This window comes from Orycteropus afer, unplaced genomic scaffold (assembly GCF_000298275.1).
Source record: "Orycteropus afer afer isolate SDZICR_OR568_19922 unplaced genomic scaffold, OryAfe1.0 scaffold00501, whole genome shotgun sequence".
In the NCBI taxonomy this organism is placed as follows: Eukaryota; Metazoa; Chordata; class Mammalia; order Tubulidentata; family Orycteropodidae; genus Orycteropus; species Orycteropus afer.
The window spans coordinates 202,395-223,068 of record NW_006922088.1 but is presented as its reverse complement, the minus strand read 5'-3'; the positions used below and the strand labels follow the sequence as shown (position 1 = coordinate 223,068).

Below are 20,674 nucleotides of genomic sequence, written 5' to 3'. Positions count from 1 at the left end.
TACTAGCTGAAAGGTTGGCAACTCAAACTTACCCAGAAGCACCTCAGTAGACAGTCCTGGTAATCTGCTTCCAAAATGGTCACTGCCTTGAAATGCCTATGGGGCAGTTCTCCTCTGCATATAGGGGTCACTATGAGTCAGAATCAACTTCATGGCACCTGACAACAAGAAGTCCTCCTAGCATCTCCAGCTGGAAGTAGATCTTCTCCTGAGTCCTCCTTACTTATTTCCTTCATTGTTGTTGTCGTTACGTGCCGTCCAGTCAGTTCCAACATGGGCTGACCCCACGCAAACAGAATGAAGCGGTGCCTGGCTCTGCATCGGCCTCACGGTCGTTGCTGTGCTTGCGCTCCTCATGCAGCCACTGTATCAGTCCATCTTGTTGACAGCCTTCTTTTTTGCAGACCCTGTATTTTACCAAGTGAAATAACCTTCTCCAGGGACAGGGCCCTCGTGATAACATGACCAAAGTACGACAGGTGAAGTGTCATCAGCCCTGCTGCTAAGAAACATTCCAGCTGCACTTCATCCAAGACATTTTCATTTGTTTTTCTGGCAGTCCATGGTGTATTCAGTATTCTTCACCAACACCATAGTTCACACGCATCAATTCTTTGGTCCTTCCATTCATTGCCTAGCTTTTGCAAGCATATGAGGTGATTGAAAATACCATGGCTTGGGTCAGGAGCAATTTAGTCTTCAAAGTGACACTTCTGCTCTTCAACACTTGAAAGAGGTCTTTTGCAGGATATTTGCCCAATGCAGTAAATCATTTGATTTCTTGACTGCTGCTTCCATGGGTGTTGATTGTGGCTTCAAGTAAAATGAAATTCTTGCCAACTTCAATCATTTCTCTATTTACCATGATGTTGCTTATTGGTCCAGTTGTGAGGAGTTTTTGTTTTTTCTTTATGTTGTGGAGTAATCCATACTGAAGGCTGCAGCCTCTGATTTTCATCAGTAAGTGCTTCAAGTCCTCTTCACTTTCAGCAAACAAAGTTGTGTCACCTGCACATCGCAGGTTGTTAATGAGTCTTCCTCCAGCCCTGATGTTGTGTTCTTCTTTGTATAGTCAGCTTCTCAGATTATTTCCTCAGCATACAGATTGAATAAGTATGGTGAAAGGATACAATCCTGGCGCACACCTTTCCTGATTTGAAACCACACAGTATCCACTTTATTCTCTTCGAACAACTGCCTCTTGGTTTACGTACAAGTTCTTCGTGAGCACAATTAAGTGTTCTGGAATTCCCATTCTTTGCAATTTTATCCATAATTTAATTGATTTCTTTGTTTACTTGTTGCTGTTTGTCTCCCTCAGTAGTTTGTGAGCTGTACGAGGGCAGGGGCCTGCCTGGGCCATTCACCTTTACTCATTTCCTGGCACTGTCAGGTACACATGTTGTTGTTGTTGTTGTTGTTATGTGCCGTCGAGTCGGACCCGACTCATAGCGACCCCTCCTTGGGTTGCCGAGGCAGTATCTCTACGGAAGTAGATTGCCCAACCTTCCTTCCGAGGAGTGGCTGGTAGATTTGAACCACCAGCCTTCTGGTTTAGAGCAATGTCTCACTCCTCAGCCTCAGTATCAATTAAAACCAGGCACATCTGTATGTAACAGAATCCCACCTTATGGTAGGAGTTTTTGTCATATAACAAGAAGTCCTAGGGTAAGCCAGTTCAGGGCTAGTTCAGTGACTAGATGCATAGGGAACACAGACCCTCTGCCCTGTTCTGTTTTACCCCTTAGCCATCATTTTGACCTCCAGTGGCAAGATGGCTGCTCCACGTCCATCATATAACTGAATTCCCGGCATGACAGGCAAGGGGCGAACAACATGAACCAGCTCCGTTGGCTCCACTTAAAGAGCCTTTCCGGAAGCTCCATCTCTGGACTTCAGCTTACATCTCATTGGTTGGAGCTGTGTCACATGGTCACACCTAACTGCAAGGGAGGCTGGGAAATTGCTTTAAAACTGGCATATTGCTGACCCCAAAATAAAGATGGAGTTCTGTTGGTAAGGACAAAGGGAAGGCAGCTGGTAGGTTCTCTGAGGAGGGAGAGGGTCTAAAGAGGAAACAGAATCAGTTCTTTTGAGCTAGTTCATCAAGTGACCGATTTAATCCTAAAGCCATGGAATTTCCAGATGAGTGGGTCCTTAAAAGGCCTCCAGTCCAAACCTCTCATCTGGCAGTTTAAAAGACCAAGAGTCCATGGGTCACATGACTTGTGCAAGCCATGGCCCTAATGGGTGAGAGAAGGTTAAAGCCCCGCCAGAACTGAGGGGAACCCAGCTGCTTTCCTTAGCAAGCCCAGGGAGATAGCTGGGGCTTTAGGTGACCCAATAAAAGCTCAATGAAGATGGTTGTTGTTGTTATGTGCTGTCGAGTCAGACCCTACTCATAGCGACCCCTCCTTGGGTTTCTGAGGCGGCATCACTACAGAAGTGGATTGTCCAACCTTCCCTCTGAGGAGTGGCTGGTAGGTTTGAACGACCAGCCTTCTGGTTAGCAGTCAAGTGCCTACCTATATACTTACATAATAAAAATTAAGAAAAAATTTTTTTTTTTTTGTAAAACCTTTAATTTTCTCAGGTAGAAATTGCTCTACTGGAGCTCAGATTTTTTGTATTCTGCTTAGGGTCTCTCTCTCTCTCTCTTTTTTTCCTCCTCCTTTTCCTAACAAACTGCTCTTTTTAGGTGTGTTTTTTCATCCTTTTCACCAGTAAAATTTATGAGCATTTATTTAAAAGAAAAAAAAAACATTGGAAAAACTGAAGAGAGAAAGAGTGATTATACATATGGAAAGCCATAAAGACCTACAGTGAGTGTGGGGCAGTTACTGCTTTCCTAAAAAAACAAACCAGCGGCCTCACGGAATGTGGAAGACGCCAGTGCGAGTTCGGGGCCGAGGCCACGGGTCAGAAATGGCCACGTGCTGAGCATTTTGGACCCAGGCTGATGGCTGGGATCCAGGGAGATGGGTGAGGCACTGTTAACCTCCTCCATCCTTCTCCAAAGACAGACAGGGCCAGAGAGAAAAATAGCTTTACCAAAACAAAGATAAAGAAAGAAAGAAAGAAAACCCCCTCAGGAAAACAGGCAGGGCCGGGAGCCACTTGTTAGGCCTGCGAGAGTCGGCGAGCAAGTGGCCCATCAGTGCTTCGCAGGTTGGTCAGAGCCACTCGGCGTGACGCTGTGCTGTCCGTCTGTTTGCGTCCGAGGGCCGGGCCTGCCACTGCTGCTCCCAGGCATGTCGGGAACGGGCTGGCCTGGGCTAAGGCGAGTTCTGTGGACTGTTCCTCCTGGGATTTCCTGGCATGTGTTCCGGGCTGCTCGCACTGTCCCGCTTGCTGTGGGCTCCGAACTGCTGGCCTCCCCCAGCCCCGTCCCCAGCATGGCCGACCATACCTGGCGCTCAGGGACAGTAGTGTCTTCTGGAAGGTTTCCTGAAGGACAACTCCAGTCCAGGACAGCCTTCTTTCCAGAGCACTTCCAGTGATCCTTGGGAATGACACTCTGTCGCACAGACCCATTCCATGTGGCCTGGCTCTCTCTCGCCTCTTGCCCCAGGATCTGCAGTGACTTCTTGCTCTCTCCTGACTGGCTTCACTTAACTCCATGGTGCCCGCACTCTACCTCTCACAATCCTGCAAAGCATGGCTAGGACTAGGCGGTAACATTTTACAAAATTTTACTGAAGATTTGGGAATATAGAAAGGAAAATACAACGTACAAAAAGAAAAGGAATGGTGGCTGTCACAGCTGCTAGAGTTGGTGACCCATGGTTCTTCATAGGGTAGCCCTATGGGTCTCTGCCTGCTTGGCCCTCTGCTTGTTCCCATTGCTGGGGCCACCCTGTTTCCCCAGGTGGAGGAGTGCCCTTCCAAGTGACCCCCAAATCCTCTCTTGGGTTCACCAAGAAGCAACTCTCCATTTTCCCCTTTGCATTGTGGTACATTTCTGCTTAGTTCCTTTTTTCCAAATGGCTCCCTTCTGGGATTTGAGTTCTGACTTAACATTTCCTAAAGGTCTAACAGAATGCTTCTCTCTTCAGAGGTCTCCTTCCCCATGGAAAACTTCTGCTTCCTCTTTTGGAGGCAAACACCACTGTTGTTGTTGTTGTTGTTAGGTGCCATCAGATCGGCTCTGATTCACAGCGACCCCATGCACAACAGAACGAAACACTGCCTGGTCCTGCACCATCTTCAGAACCATTGCTATGCTTGAGCCCATTGGTGCAGCCATTGTGTCAATTTATCCCATTGAGGGCCTTCCCCTTTTCATTGACCCTCTTCTTTACCAAGCATGAAATCCTTCTCCAGGGACTGCTCCCTCCTGACAGCATGTCCAAAGTACACGAGATGAAGTTTTGTCATCCTCTTTTCTAAGGAGCATTCTGGCAGTACTTCTTCCAAGATAGTTTTGTTCATTCTTCTGGAAGTCCATGGTATATTCAGTATCTTCACCAGCACCATAATTAAAAGACATCAATTCTTCTTTGGCCTTCCTTATTCATTGTCCAACTTTTGCATGCATATGAGGCAATTGAAAAGACCGTGGTTGGGTCAAGTGCATCTTAGTCCTCAAACTGATACCTTTGCCCTTTGATACTTCAAAGAACTCTTTTGCAGCAGATGTGTCCAATGCACTACATTGTTTGATTTCTTGACTGTTGCTTCCGTGGGCATTGATTGTGGATCCAAGTAAAATGAAATCCTTGCAAACTTCAATCTTTCCTTCATTTACCATGATGTTGCTTTTGGGTCCAGTTGTGAGGATTTTTGTTTTCTTGATGTTGAAGTGTAATCCACACTGAAGACTGCAGTCTTTGATCTTCATCAGGAAGTGCTTCAAGTCTTCTTCACTTTCAGCAAGGAAAGGTGTGTCATCTGCATATCATAGGTTGTTAATGAGTCTTCCTCCAGCCCTGATGCCGCATTGTTCTTCATATAGTCTAGCTTTTCAGATTATTTGCTCAGCACACAGATTGAGTAAGTGCGGTGAAATGATACAACCCTGGCACACACCCTTCTTGACTTGAAACCATGCAGGGTCCCCTTGTTCTGTTTTATACCGCTGTCTCTTGGACAGTTTTGCAGTGTCAAACCAAAGCAAGCAAATAAAGAAGAGTGTCTCCTGGGAACTGAGGTATGAACAAGTCCCTTCTGAAGAAGTCCACCAGCTGAACCTCCTCTCCCACCCTCTGTGATGGCCCCAGTCCTGCATCCTCCCTGAATGTGGCCCCTTCCGGCTGACACTGCCCATCAGGACCCCCAGGTCCCGTAGAGCTCTATTCTAACCTCCCTGCAGACCTGGCAAGCCTGGCTACCCTCCCTAGAGCTGTCATCCCAGCTGTGATCTGTTTGGAGGAAGAAAAATCCCAATGTCCTAGAACCATAAAATGTCACAGCTGAACAGACCACAGAGAGCATTCTGTCCAACTGTCCCATTTCATAGACAAGGAAACTGAGACTCAGAGATGTGATGTGACCTGCTCCAAATCATAGAAAAGGTATGTGATACTCTTCTCTGGATGACCATCCTTGGCAGCCCCGCTGCCGCAGAAGCCCTAGCATGGTTGATTAATGCTCTGAGCTTGATCAAAGCCTATGACCTGGCTTGTTAAAGAGGAAGAAGGGGAACTAGTCCCCATCATCTGTACTGTGGTCTTAACCATACTTGGGGTTAAGGGGACCAGTGGACCAGGGAAATCTTGATAGAGTGCATGGGTGGGAGCTGTCAGGTAGTGGACCAGACGTCAGCTGTCTCCCTTGGTGAATGTGTCTAAGGCTGTATGTGTTTTTCTCTTCATGAGCAGTCCCTGCCCCATTTTGCTCTTTTCTGAAGTTAGGGAATCCATTTGTATTGCTGTGTACTTTGTTTAGTCACATGTGACAGAAACCCAACTTGAAAAAGTCCAAGAAAGAAAACGATCCCTAGAGCAGGGGTAGGAGTGAGGGGAGGAGCACTACTTGAGTCACGTGGCCTCAGAGTGGGGCAGAGGTGGTTCCTAAGGGAAAATGCAGGTGCTGTTATCAGAATGAGACTACTGGGCAGAGAAAATGAGGTGTCCATACAATTTGCCATGGGGCTGTCCCCAGTTCTCATAGACCTTCTCCCAGAACATACAACCAACACATTCGCCAAGGTAGACAGCTGACACCTGACCCACTTCCTGGCGGTTCCCGTCCATACACTCTGTCAGGATTTCCCTCGTCCACTGTCTCCCTTAAAGCCTAGTATGGTTAATACCATAGTATAGATGACAGGGACTAGTTCCCTCCTTCCCCTTTAACAACCCAGGTCCTAGGTTTTGGTTTGAGGGTCTCTAAACTTTGCTTCAGAGCCTCAATCCACCATGTTGGGGCTTCTGCGGTAGCAGGCCTGCCAAGGATGGCCATCCTGTTGCTGAGCTCAGTATGGCTGCAGCAGGTCTCCCTACTGTTTGCGTTCAGAACTAAGGGGATGGCTAATACCTGAAGCTAGATCCCAGCCTTTGATTTCCTTTGTGTGGAAACAGGCCTTGGTGCTCTGCCCACTCACCCAGGTTTCAGCCTAATGGCCTCCATGTTGGCCCTTGCTTTGGACAAATGCGAAGCAACTATCTGGGGTAGGAAGGCAGAGCTGTAACCCTCTGGCCCGGGTTAACCCATTGCTTTTGCTGTCAAATCAATTCTCACTCATGGACACCTTATAGGACAGAGTAGAACTGCCCCATAGGCTGTAAATCTTTAGGGAAGCAGTCTGCCACATCTTTCTCCCATGGAGCACCTGGTGGGTTCGAACTGCTGATCTTTCAGTTAGCAGCTGAGTGCTCAACTACTGCACCCTGCCCCAGGTTACCTTCTAGAGAATGACTCTTTACACAGAGCTAATTTTCACCTTCCTGAGGTCCTTTGGAAGGTTCCAGAGGACTAGCCTCAGCGTCCTTCTGAGGCTCCAGTTCCTCCAACTCTGCTTCCTTCCTGCCTGGCCCTAATTTCAGCTTGCAGCATTGAATCCATCTGTTCCAACCTTGCAAGAAAATGGATGACCTGACTCTTGGACATCTTAGATTCCTGTCTGGAGGCAGAAAGAAGCTCCCTTGGTGAGGGAGGCTGCTTACCTGCCCCACACCTCCCCCTTTTTAGCCGGGCTTGTCTTTTCTTGAAGGGATCATGGAACGCTCAAGCACTCTCCTCCAGCGTGTGTAGCATGAGCGAAGCGTCGTCAAAATTATAGGACAGCTTGATATTCAGAAATAGAACAAGAAATGTTGCTTTCATAATGCAAACGAAAGAAAGTGGAGCTGTACAAAACCTTCTGTCCTGGTGGGGGGCAGATTAAAAAAGCTTGCCAACACTGCGGGGCACGAGAACTTGTGGGGGGATACGAGGAATGTGTAAGACACAGCTCTCAGGATGGAGGAAATTTATGGTCTCACTGGGGAGACAGAAATCACACTCCAGGAACAATGAAGGAGGAACAAATGGGGGTTTGGGTCCCAGCAGTCGATCATGTGATAGATTGCCCTAGCCTTGTCTTTCTGGCATAATCCTCTGTCTTGAAGGCCCAGGTCAAATGTCACCTTCTCAGTAAAGTCTTCTCTGAACTCTCTTTTATGTGCCCAGAGAGCGGTGTCCATGGCCCTCGTGGCACTTTTAACACCACAGGGTAGAAAATATGCCACTCAGGCCTCTTGCAGCAGAAGCATTGCTGACCCTGGTCCCATCACCATGTTTGTGACAAGGCCATACTTCCCACAGGTTCCTCCCAGCTAGTGCCAGAGCTTGGCCATCCTGTGGGATGCAGACTGGGCTTGGAGGTCCAGCACTGGTCTGGCCTGAACTTTCTCAGAACTGTGCTGCAATCTGGGCTCATCTTGCCCTGTCCTTCCTTTTCTCCTTCTTTCACAGGTGTCAGACCTATACCATGATTTGAAGACACTCAAGCCTTTCCTGTTCCCTCCCCTTCAGCCTATGCAGGCATTTCTTCCCATCAGTATCTTTCATGTTGTTATGGATACAATTCTGTCCCTCCAAAATACGTGTTGGAATTCTAATCCCTACTCTGTGGATGCAATCCTGTTTGGAAATAGAGTTTTCTTTGTTAATGTGATTTAGATGATATCCTAGGAGGGTCTAAATGCAATCACTTTTGAGTTTTAAAAAGGGCAAAATAGACACAGAGGTGCACACACATGGGGGAAGATGGTACGAGGTGAACAAGCCAAGGAACGAGGAAATGCTTGGGCTACTGACAAGGTAGGAATGAACACAGTCAAGACCTGGTGTGGACTTTTCGCCTCCAGAACTGTGAGCAAATACATTTTTGTTCTATGAAGCCACCCACTTGTGTTATTTCTGCCACAGCAGCACTAGAGAACTCAGACAGATGTCTAATCCTGTTCTGGTGACAGGGTCCTGTGTGACTTGGATGGACACAAGTTAGCTGCTTACTTCTGCCTTTCCCACGAGACTGTGAGCTCCCCACGAGGGATGACTTTGTCTTGGGCATCACCCTCATGTGGAGCAAAGTCCCTCACCTACCTGAATGAATGTTGGTTGATTGAGCATTCAGAGAAGGAACGGAGAGGTGAGGTCAAAGGCCAGTGCAGGAAGTGAGCTGGAGGGCAGGCTGCCTGAGTGGAGGGAAGGTGCTTTGTTGGCGGTTCAGCATCTGCTGGGGACTGTGGAGGGCTGCAGTTGGACTCAGGAGAGAGCTGTAGGTAAATATCATAGGTCTCTCTGCCCCTGCCTAGGAGGGCTGCCCAGGTAGGTAGAGGGCGGGGGAGGGAGGCACAGAGCACTGATGAAAACCAGAAAGGGCCGTCTGGCCTGTCGCGGTTGCCCCAGCTCAAGACCCTGACACAGTGCAGGCTCCTGGTGCCGGGAAGCCCGGGGGGCCCCTGCGGATTCCTGCTAGATATCTTTGCGATGAGATCAGCGTCCTGAGCCGGAGCGAATTCCCCTCCGGTTTCTCCTCTTTGCTGTGCAGACCCGAAGGGGTCTGGGTCTGGTTCCCACCACCACACTTCCCGTGCCCATGAAATCTGGTTACAATTCCTGTCAAGGACAAGCCTGATCCCGGAGGAGACTAACAGCATAAACAACTGGCCGCGGGGGTGGAGGAAGACCAGGGGAAATGCTGGGGGCTCCCACGGCGACCAAGTGGGAGGGGGCTAGGAAGGCCTTTTCAGCAGCTTGGGTCCCAGAGCAGGCCCTGTGGTGTGGAGGCAGGAGCTGAATGGGGGTGGAGGACCGGAGCTCAGGGACACGGAGAAAGGAGTTGCGTCGCACGTGGTCTCAGCTGTGGCCCCAACTGGTCTGGTTGCTTCCAGCCCTGGCCCTTTGGTGCTGCCTGGTCAGCAAATAACACGGCGGGGCTGTGGGCGCCTGCCTGGGGCTGTGGTTTATAGTGTCGCAGCTGGGCAGCCTCAAGGCCCAGCTGCCCCCCAGGCCAGCTTATCTCACAGCTGTCCGGTTCCCTGCAGCGTTATCGGGGGGAATGAGGTGTCAGAGCTCAAACTTCTACTCCATGGGACAGGCCGCAGGTGTAAGGGACAAACAGTCCTTGGGCCCAGCCAGGTGACCTCAGCCCTAGAGGATTTAAACGGCCCCAGGACCTTCTCCCGGCCCCAGTCTGACCCTGGCCGGCGACAGCATGGGGGTGCTGCTGGTGCTGGGGGTGCTGCTGGCGGCAGCTTTTGCCAAAGAGAACTTTGTGGGGTAAGGGACCTGGAGAGGAGGGGATGCGTGGAGGGGAGATCAGAGGCCTCGGCCCACGGTCTGGGGGCAGACAGAGCGACAGACAGACAGCCACATGGGAAAGCAGCCAGGGAGGTGTGGACAAGCACTGCGCTTGGGAGGCTGACCAGGTCCCTCCAGGACAGTGTCCGGCATCGTGGGGAAGTCAGATGCTCTGCGGGGGAAATTTTAGGAGCGATGCAGGGAGGAGGCCGGGGTTAACTTTCGAGAGAGAAACAGAGTCTAGACTGGCATGGGGACGGCAGTGTCCTAGGGGTTCCACGGAAGGAGGAAGAAGGGGTGAGGGAACCCAGGTCCCCACTGTAAGGTCTCTGGGCTGCCCGCCTCCTTTCGCCTACTGGTGGAGGGTGTGGCTGGGCAGGGCTGCTGGCGCTCAGTCCTGCCCACCCTGCCCAGGCACCAGGTTCTCCGAATCCATGTGGTGGATGAAGCCCAGGTACAGGAGGTGAAGGAGCTGGAGGAACTGGACCACCTGCAGGTAGAGGACCAGAAGCCTTCAGGCCGGCTTCCTCCCAAGCCCCGCCTCTCCCTGTGCTGACCAGAACCTGGGCTCCATCTCCCCAGCCTCCCAGAAAGGACATGGGGGCTGATCCTTGCTAGGACAGGACTCAGGCCCCCAGGTCTAGAAGCTTGCTGCCCTGGGGCATTTTAGCAAAGTGCCAGACCCCTTCCTGCACCTCCCTCTCCCTGGCTGTCCCACAGGCCTCCACTCTGTTTCCTGGCCCTTTCCCGGACCACGCCAGACTCTGCCTCATTCCCAGGAGTCCCCTTCCCTCTCTGTCCCTGACACCTTCACCCTACCCCAGTTCCATGGGTCATTCTGGTGCCAGCCCCTCCTGGCTGGCCCTCTGTCCCCTGCTCCACTGTGGCATGCCCTCTCCTCGCAGCTGGACTTCTGGCGTGGCCCGACCCAGCCCGGCTCCCCCGTCGATGTCCGAGTGCCCTTCCCCAGCCTGCAGCCCGTCAAGGTCTTCCTGGAGTCCCGTGGGATTGAGCACTCGGCCATGATTGAGGACGTGCAGTCGCTGCTGGACGAGGAGCAGAACCAGATGTTCGCCTTCCAGACCCGGGCCCGCTCCACCGATTCCTTTAACTACGCCAGCTACCACACGCTGGAGGAGGTGAGGCCCGGCGGCGTTGCCCGGCACCACGCTCCTCCTCACAGCCGGCAGAGTAGGGCCAAGAGCAGGGCTGGTCTGGCTGGGTGTGGCCTGGGTGGTGGCACCCGCCTCACGGGCTCTGCAGCAGCCGGGCTAAGGGAGCTGCTAGTGGAGGTATCTTCGTGCGTGGAACCCACTAAGGCGTCTGCCCTCTCTTCTGTCTCAGATCTACGACTTCATGGACATGCTGGTAGTTGAAAACCCACAGCTCGTCAGCAAGATCCAGATCGGCCGCTCCTACGAAGGTCGCCCCATTTATGTGCTGAAGGTAACGCAGACACACATGGGACACAGGGACACCTGTGCACCCACAAAGGGGTGTGAGCTGCCGTGGGTAAGCCCAGGTGATGGGGGCACACTGCTGTGTGGACCCCGATGCAGACATCTGGGAAAGTCTGCAATTACTTGCTGTTCGAGGTGTGTTCACACCCACACCCACACACATACACTCTCTCACACAACACAAACTTGAAGGTGACCCAGTTGTTTCCCATCAAGTGTCACATCATAGACGGTGTTGTGGGGTCTGACAGCCAGATGAAACATTGTATTGGTGACTGTCTCCGTTCTCTAGCGCTGCTGTAACAGAAATACAAATGGGTGGCTTTAAGAAACAGAAATTTATTTTCTCACGGTTTAGGGCGCCAGGAGTCTGCATTCAGGCACCAGCTGTCGGGGAAGGCCTCTTTTGTCTCTCTGTTGGCTCTGAAGGAAGAAGGTCCTTCTTCCTTTTCAGCTTGTTTCTTGGTTCCTTGGAGATCGTAGTGGCCGCCACCTCTCTCCCCATCTCTGTTTGCTGGCTCTGTTTCTTGCCCAGTCATTTCTTCTCATACCTCAAAAGAGAAGGACTCAAGCCACACCCTACGCTAATACTCCCTCATTTGCATAATAAAGAAAGCCCGCTTCCAAATGGGAAGATAAACACCCAAAGCAACAGCTAACTCACTTCCATCCAGTTGGGTCCAACACACAGTGACCTAGGACAGAGCAGACCTGCCCCATAGGGTTTCCAAGGCTATAAATCTTTATGGAAGCAGACTGCTATATCTTTCTCCACTGGAGCACCTGGTGGGTTTGAATCGCCAGTCTTTTGGTGAGTAGACAAGTGCTTAACTAGTGTTCTACCAGGGCTCCTGTTATAAACACAAACAAACAAAAATCTATTGCTGAAAAGTCCATTCTGACTCATAGCGACCCTATAGGTCAGAGTAGAACTGCCCCACAGGTTTTCCAGGGAGCTCTGGTGGCGTAGTGCCTAAGGCATTTGACTGCTAACCAGAAGGCTGGTGGTTTAAACCCACCAGCCACTCCTCGGAAGGAGAATATAGGGCAAATTACTTCCATAGAGATACCGTCTTGGAAACCCAAGGAGGGGTCGCTATGAGTTGAAATTGACTCGATGCAGTGAGTTTGTTTTATTAATCTTTACTGAAACAGACTGCCACACTTCTTCTCACCGAGTGGCTGGTGGGTTTGAAAACCACCGCCTTTTGGTTTGCAGCCAAGTGCTTAACCACTGCACTACCAGGGCTCCTTAAAAACAGGTATGGGGTTAGGATTTACAACATATATTTTGGGGGGACGCAATTCATTCCATAACAGTGATCTTCCATGGAGAACTCTATGGGCAGCAAGGCAGGGCAGGGCCTGGAAGTCAGGTGGAGCCAAATTCACTCCAAGTTGTGCTGAGGGCAGGTGGCCACGTTCTGCAGCTCCCTGTCTAGCCTCACCCCCACTTCCCACCTGGTGGTGGCCCCACAAGCGCAGTCTCCACCTGAGATCCTCAGAGAGCAGGTGGCCCCTGCCTGGGCTCGGGTCCCCTTCGGGGAGGCGAGGTGAGGTCCAGGCTGTGCAGAAAATGACTCAGCCCCTCCAGGTTCAGAACGTTACTGCCTTTGGTTACCTTGCTGCCTTTGCGCTCGCTGACCACTGCCCTGCCTCTTCTCCAGTTCAGCACTGGGGGAAACAACCGTCCGGCTTTCTGGATCGACACAGGCATCCATTCCCGGGAGTGGGTTACGCAGGCGAGCGGGGTCTGGTTTGCGAAGAAGGTAAGCCTGTGGAGGAGAGGAGGATGCTGGCCTGGGTGGGTATTGGTGTCCAAGGCCCATAGAAACCCTGGCCTCACCTTTCCCACCCTGAAGCAGGGCCTGTAGCGGGGGCTGTGGGGAGGTGCCCATTGCCCTAACTTGGCAGATGCCTGCCCAGTCCACTCTGACCCTCTGTCCCTCTGACCCCACAAGATCGTACAGGACTATGGCACGGATGAACGTCTCACAAGCTTTCTTAACAACATGGATATCCTCCTGGAGATCGTCACCAACCCTGATGGTTTTGCCTTCACCCACACCAAGGTACAGTCCCTCTCCTGAAGCAGGGTGGGCCTCTGAGTCCCGCAAGTGCCCCACCCCCATTCCCAACTCTCAGAGGTCAAGGGAGGGGCAAATAGACCTGTCTCCTCCACCAGGGCTTCTCAACCTTGCACCATGGGCTTTGGGGCTGTCTAAGTCTTTGTCAAACCCACCAGCCACTCTTCGGAAGGAAGGTTGGGCAATCTACTTCCGTAGTGATACCGCCTTGGAAACCCAAGGAGAGGTCGCTATGAGTCAGGTCCGACTCCATGGCATATAACAACAACAAAAACAAGTTTTTGCCATGGGGACTATCCTCTGTGTTGTACAATGTTTAGCAGCACCCTGATCTCTATTCATTAGATGCCAGTAGCACTCCCCAGGTGACAACCAAAATGTCTTCAGACATTGGCAGACGTCCCCTGCGACAGAGGGAAATTGCCCCTGGTTGAGAACCACTGTCCTAGATCTTGTGTTCTTGGGCCTGCTTTTATTTTAACAGCAAATACCATCCTGCCACTCAGACCTGGTGGGGGGCACTCATGCCCTCTTCACTCTCCACCAGGTGGACCTCTGGCCTAGTGCCATCCCACCATCTTCTCCACTTTCCTAAGACCCAGCACCCTCTCTGCGAATCCTCCTCCCCCATCCGCCAGTTGAAAGTGGTTTCTGATCCCATGCTGTGAGCCCCAAGCTCCGCATCCGGGCACTTGGTGTTGACTGTGGCTTCCTGGCCTCTCTCCCACTGCGTTCTGCAGGCTTGAGCCCCAGGCCAGTGGTTCTGGACATGTGCCTGACACCATCTTTTTGTTTCTGCAGAATCGCTTGTGGCGCAAGACACGCTCCCTCACGCCTGGATCCTCCTGTGTGGGGGTGGACCCTAACAGGAACTGGGATGCTGGCTTTGGGCGTAAGGCCCCATGGATTTGGGGAGCAGATATGGGACAATGAAGAATGGTTTCTCACTCCTTTTTCTGTCTCCCCCAGCCTCTTTCTGGCCCAGCAGTGAGGGGATGGGAGAACAACATCAGATCTGCCTCTGAGGGCTCTTGGGGACAGAGGCTGACCTCCAGGAGGCAGTTGTTCCTTTCCTGAAAGCCCAGCTAGGGTTTTTCTAGTGTAACATCAGCTTCTTCCTCCTTGGCCACTTTGCTGCAAGAACTGCTCAGTGAAGGAGCTGACTTTCCTTCTTGTCATGGCCATCCACTCTGCCCAGGTCCTGTGGGGAGGGAAGCAGGCCTCTCAGATTAGAAGAGGCCTCTGGACTGCCTGCATCTAGACGGACAGCCCTTGGAGTCCCACCCCACCCCAACGCCATGCCAGGAAGTGGAAGTGTGGAAGCCATGTGGGATGTATGGTATGCTGATGGCCCCTCTTCCTCCCACAGTGGCCGGAGCCAGCAGTAACCCATGCTCAGAGACCTACCATGGCCAGTTTGCCAATTCCGAAGTGGAGGTCAAGTCCATTGTAGACTTCGTGAAGGCCCATGGGAACATCAAGGCCTTCATTTCCATCCACAGCTACTCCCAGCTCCTCCTCTATCCCTATGGCTACAAGACAGATCCAGTCCGTGACCAGAGTGAGCTGGTATGTGCCGCCCGCTGCTCCTCCATCATCCCACAACAGTGTTGGCCAGACTGGGTTTCACTCATGAGACCTGCTTCAAGCATAAGTGCCTACAGACTGCAGAGCACTCCCCCACTTCCCATGGACCCCTCAAGGGTTGAAACTGAGGCACAAAGTCTTGTGCCACTGTCATGTCACCACTGTCACGTCACAGGGCAAGGGTTGGGCTAGACTTGGAACTTGCAGTACTGCCCTTGGAGCTGCCAAGTGTGGCCAAGAGGCAGGGAAGTGCTGGCCAGGCACCGTGCAGGACCAGAAGGTGCTGGGGTTGCCAGGTGCCAGGGGCTGGCCCTGTAGGCCCTATGCTTCTGCTGGGTCTGCAGGATGCAGACTCTGGGTCACTCTGTACGTGACCAGCCCCTGGTGTCTCTGGTCTGACAAGGCCTTGCTTGGTGTTTTCTCCAGGATCAGCTAGCCAAGTCGGCAGTGACTGCCCTGGCTTCTCTATATGGGACCAAGTACAAGTATGGCAGCATCATCCACACAATTTGTAAGTGGTTGCGTGTTCTCTCCTGGTAGTCCTTAGAGGAAGCTTTACTGGCTTTTCTTGCCCAAGGGAGTGTCCTTCCCGGGAGGAAATAGCCACGGGTGTGTAGACCTGTGAGTGTGGTGAGGAGACCGGCTCCCTGGCAGTAGTGCAGCAGTTTGGAAGGATGGGCAGTGTCTCTTCCTGGCTCAGCCTCCTTGGTGCTTTCACTCAGACATGTATGAGTTCTCTGACTTCTCTCCTTTGTTCTGGGATGAAGTCCAGCTTCATGCAGGGATGGGGTGGATGGCTGTGCTGGGATCTGTGTATCACTAGGAAATTCCACTTTAAAAAGCCCCCCTCCTCCAAAGCCCTGCAGACAGAGAGGGCTGTGGTTAGTTGCCATCTTGTGGATCCTGACTTATGGCGATCCCATGTGTGTACAGTGGAACTGTGCTCTCTATGGGGCGTTCAAGGCTGTTATCTTTTGGAAGCAGGTCCCTTAGGCCTTCTGAGGCACCCTGGGTGGGTTGGAACCATCCATCTTCTGGCTAGTAGCCTGGTACTTCTTTGTGCCATCCAGCTGCCGTACTTAAAGAATAAACTAAAATAATAATAAAAACCAAACTCACTGCCATTGAGTTGATTCTGACTCATAGCGACTCCCATTGGGTTTCCAAGGCTGCAAATCTTTGCAGAAGCACACTGTCTTATCTGTCTTCTGCAGAGGAGGTGGTGGATTCGAAACGTTGACCTTCTGGTTAGCAGCCAAATGCCTTAACCACTACACCCCCAGAGCTCTTAACTAAAGAATACACCCTATCATTTCCCGGCTAATTTAGAAATGCAATGCCCTGGGAGAGGTACCATGTGAAAATGGAGTTAACATCTGTCATTTGAGTCCTGCCTCCACAGCACAGCTCTGGACATGGCTGTGCATGAAAGTAACAAAGATGATGACTCACGTTGTAGCCAGGGAGGCACATGGTAACCATAAGTAAAGGATGTGTTAGGTGCTAGGACAAAAGAACTAGTTCTGGGTAAGGGGTATTCCTGGGGTCAGGAATACAGGCGGGGCGGGCACTCTGCCGGGGATGCCTCACCGGGAGGTGGAGGGAATGAGGGCAGGAAGGGCTCCCCAGACAGAGCACCAACTAAGTGTGAGGCTGGTGTGCTGTGGAAACAGCAGGAGGCCCAGGTCAGCATTGTGGTAGGAGATAGAGGCTGGGGGCAGATCCTACAGGCCTGGAGGGATGGGAATGAGTATGTCAGCTGACAGGAGATGAGAGGACTAGAAGGTAAAAGTGGGGTTGCAGGGCAGAGGGGGGTAGTTGGCTGCATACATCTCTCCCATACCTCCCGACCCCAGTGCCCAAGTGCAGTGAGGATGGGGCACCATCTCACCTGAGGATGGCCTCGCTTGTGGGCCCCAGGTTTTCTTTGGAAATGGTGTTCCACACTGAAAGGTTTCACTTCATTCAATGTTTCAAATTAAACCCTGGCTCATGTCCTCCCTCCCTCTCCCCTGCCCAATTCAACTGCAAACCTCCTAAAGAAACAGAAGGGGCTTTAATTTAGTTTTTGAAAGCACCAACTCCCCATTCTTCCGCTGGCGCCTGGCAACCATTAATCTGCTTTGTGTCTCTGTGCATTTGCCTTTTCTCGATGTTTCAGGTAAGTGAGCTCATACAGTACCTGTCCTTTGTGACTGGCTTCTTTCACTCATGTAATGTTTTCAAGGTTCATCCGTGGTGTAGCGTTTGTTAGGACCTCATTTCCCTTGATGGCTAATATATATAGTCCATGGTATGGATAGACCACGTTTTGCACATCCATTCATCTGTTGATGGGCACTTGGGTTGCTCCCACCTTTTGACTATTTAAGGAGGTTTTGCTGTGACTCTGACCCCTTACACTTTCCCCTGATGACCCAAACCACAGAGGAACAAACTCTGGTTTGATTTCGAGGCTTAACTGATGTGGCTGTTGGATGGAGGCAGGAGCTTCTTGCATTCCAAATGAATAGGAGACCACTGTCTTTGGGCCTCTTGGGCTTAGACCCATTAGGAGGATTTTCTTGGAATGTCAACAGCAGACACATAGTGTTGTTGTTAGGTGCCACTGAGTTGGTTCTGACCCAGAGTGACCCCATGCGCAACAGAACAAAACACTGCCCAGTCCTGTGCCGTCCTCACAATCACTGCTAAGCTTGAGCTGATTGTTGCACTGTGTCAATCCATCTCATTGAGGTCTTCCTCTTTTCTTGCTCTCTCCTTTACCAAGCATGATATCCTTCTCCAGGGACTGGTCCCTCCTGACAAATGACCAAAGTACAAGAGGTGAAGTCTCACCATCTAGGAGCCCGTGTGAATGTTTCCCAAGTGGTTGACTCTTGTTCTTCCCTGCTCTTGTCCTTGCCCCAGACCAAGCCAGTGGAAGCACCATCGACTGGACTTACAACCAGGGCATCAAGTACTCCTTCACCTTTGAGCTCCGGGACACAGGGCGCTACGGCTTCCTGTTGCCAGCCTCACAGATTGTCCCCACTGCCTCTGAGACCTGGCTGGCACTTCAGGTCATCATGGATTATACCCAGAGCCACCCATACTGAACTGGCCCATCAGCACCCTCCTGTCTGGCCCCACCTAGGAAACCAAATAAAGTCTGAGTGTTCACGGAACAGCATCTCGGGTTTGCGTGGGGGACGCATGTGGTGTGTCTGCCCTTTCAAGCTAGGGCTGAAGTGATTGAGTTCTTGTAGTCTTGCTGGAAATATGTGGGTGGTTGGACGAGATGACCCCTAAATCCCCCTGCATTCCAAGGTCCTGCGAAGTTGTATCCAAGTGGGTCTGTTTTAATTAGACCACCCTGAGCACAGCTCCTCCGTGGGGCAATTTGTTCATACCTTAGTAGCAAGGAGCAGCCACAGCTGCTAACCAAATGGCAGGCACCCTGTGGTGGCAAGGAATTCAGCTCGCACAATAGTCTAGCTAGCTGCATTCATTCATCTATGGAAGCAATAACCTATAGTATGAAATATAATAAGCCTGGTAGTCACTACTGTCCAAAATAGATGTTTCAGCCAAGGAAAGCAAACTTCTATAAAACAAAATAGGGTCACTCACTCTGGGATGAAATCAGAAGTAAACAATTGGGTGTAATTAATTAATTTACTGAAGATCAAGAACAGATGCCAATCCTAGGACACTATTAATTGTAGTAGATCATGAAGACTCTGCCTTCATCCCTTGCATCTTCCGCACATTGTCTCTGTTGCCTCCCCCGTTTCCTCCCCCACTCCTTCCCACTCCCACAATTTCTCTGTGCGAGGCTCTCCTGTCACAACACCCTCCACAGCTCCTAAAACATAACCTCCTTCCTTTGGCTTGGTGACCCTGCATGTTGGTATGAAACACTTGATGGCCAGCGTGACAACTTTTTGCAAAGCAATATTCTACCTTTTGCTTCTTCCCAATCTCCTAAGATGTGACCATGGGGCTGAGTTATTCCAGAAGCAGCCACTGGGTAAGTGGGTGGGGTGGTAGCTGCCGAAACAGGGAGGCTAGGGATAAGAATGGCCACCACTCCCTGGACCAGCCAGACCAAATTTCACCATGCTTCCAGCTCCACTGACTGGTCTTTTCCACAGAAGGTATCAAGGTCAAAATGCTTTATTTTTTCAAGAGGCCTGGAGAATTTTCATCTTGGAGTTTTATTTCGATATTGTTTTTGCTACAAAACTAAGGAAAAGAATAAGGCTAACTAGACAAATAACTAGATATGAGAATTTATGAGATAAGGCAAAATGGTGCTTTAATCTCTAACTAGATCTTAGAAAGATGATCTAAAGATTTTAAAATATCCCCTTCAAGTTGTTTTTTGAAAACTGTGAAGCACACAATCTGTGTGACAAAGGATGACGATAAACCCAGTTTAACTACTCAATGGGGGCAAGTAGGGAACTGATCACCCAATCTTTTGTTCAAGATCAATGAGAGAAAAATACTAAGTCACTAAGGCAACATAGGGGGAGCTCTGGTGGTGTAGTGTCTAAGGCATTTGACTGCTAACCAGAAGGGTGATAGTTCAAACTCACCAGCGACTCTTCGGAAGGAAAGTTGAGCAATCTACTGCCCCAGTGATACCGCCTCGGAACCCCAAGGAAGGGTCGCTATGAGTTGGATCAGACTTGACGGCAGTGAGTTTGGTTATTTAGGGGAAGGCAACATAATCATTTTACAAAATCGGATTACCTACGCATAAAAACTAATCAAACCACACCCACGGCCAAATGAGTCCATTCCAACTCATAGTGACCCTTTCACCTGGTTTCCAAGGAAATAGATTGCCTCATCTTCCTCCCACAGAGCAGCTAGTGGGTTCAAACCACCCTCCTTTTGGTTAGCAGCCCAATGCCTTAACCACAGAGCCACCAGAGCTCCTTAGGCCTGGGCAGTAGACTTGCTTAATTGAGAATGAGCTGTGCATGCTGACAGCAGGGAGCACACTGGCGTTCAATCTGCCAACTGCACTTGACGCATGTTGTTGCTGCTGGTGCTGTTGACTGGACTCCGATCACGGCGCACCCACGTGACATGGGCAGAACTGCCTCCTTTGGTTTTCTTGTCTGCAATCTTCACAGGAGCAGACAGCAAGGCCTTTCCTTCTCCCATGGAGACACTGCGTCATTGAAATCACCAACCTCTTGGCTTAGCAACCAAGAGCTTAACCATTTGCGTCACCAGGGCTCCTTGACATATGAAACTCACTGCCGTTGAGTCGATTCCAACTCCTATCAACCCCCATAGGGTTTCCAAGGCTGTGAATCTTTACTGAAGCAGACTGCCTCATCTTTCTCCCACAGGGCGGCTGGTGGGTTTGAACCGCCCACCCTTTGGTTAGCAGCCTTAACCACAGTGCCAGAGCTCCTCCTTGACATACAGATGTCCAATAAATATTTGTTGAATGAATGCTACTTTTCCTAATGAGTTCATACATTTTATAATCTGTATATTGTAGGCTTGCTGGAAATACCCATACAAGTTTATTTCGAATCCCCAGAGATGAAGTTTAGAAAATCAGGCTCTGAGCAAGTAAGAGGAGTCCTGGTGGCACAGTGGTTATAGCATTCGGCTGCTAACCAAAAAGTTGGCGGTTTGAACCCACCAGCTGCTCCGTGGGGGACCGATGGGGCAGTCTACTGCCATAAAGATTCACAGCTTTGGAAACCCTATGGGGCAGTTCTACTCTGTCCTATGAGTTGGAATCAACTTGAGGGAGAAGGTTAGGTTTTTGGTTTTAAAGCAAGAGTCTTAAGAAAGCTG

General features: G+C 50.8%; 1 protein-coding gene across 1 annotated transcript; it reads left to right on the top strand.

The window, feature by feature from the left end:
• Nucleotides 1–9,643: 9,643 nt before the first annotated feature.
• On the top strand, nucleotides 9,644–17,961 carry CPA1 (carboxypeptidase A1). The gene is made up of 10 exons (XM_007955389.1): nucleotides 9,644–9,708; nucleotides 10,144–10,225; nucleotides 10,635–10,868; nucleotides 11,074–11,175; nucleotides 12,857–12,958; nucleotides 13,151–13,261; nucleotides 14,078–14,168; nucleotides 14,646–14,845; nucleotides 15,290–15,374; nucleotides 17,774–17,961. Exons 1-10 carry the CDS (start codon nucleotides 9,644–9,646, stop codon nucleotides 17,959–17,961), a joined length of 1,260 nt encoding a protein of 419 aa, XP_007953580.1.
• Nucleotides 17,962–20,674: the final 2,713 nt, after the last annotated feature.

What these genes read in the sequence shown, in the direction of transcription:
- CPA1 (XM_007955389.1), top strand. Translation starts at nt 9,644, where the DNA reads ATGGGGGTGCTGCTGGTGCTGGGGGTGCTGCTGGCGGCAGCTTTTGCC. An exon ending in CTGGGATGCTGGCTTTGGGC is followed by an intron (nt 14,169 to 14,645) that starts GTAAGGCCCCAT and finishes TTCCTCCCACAG; the next exon opens with TGGCCGGAGCCAGCAGTAAC. An exon ending in CAGCATCATCCACACAATTT is followed by an intron (nt 15,375 to 17,773) that starts GTAAGTGGTTGC and finishes TCCTTGCCCCAG; the next exon opens with ACCAAGCCAGTGGAAGCACC.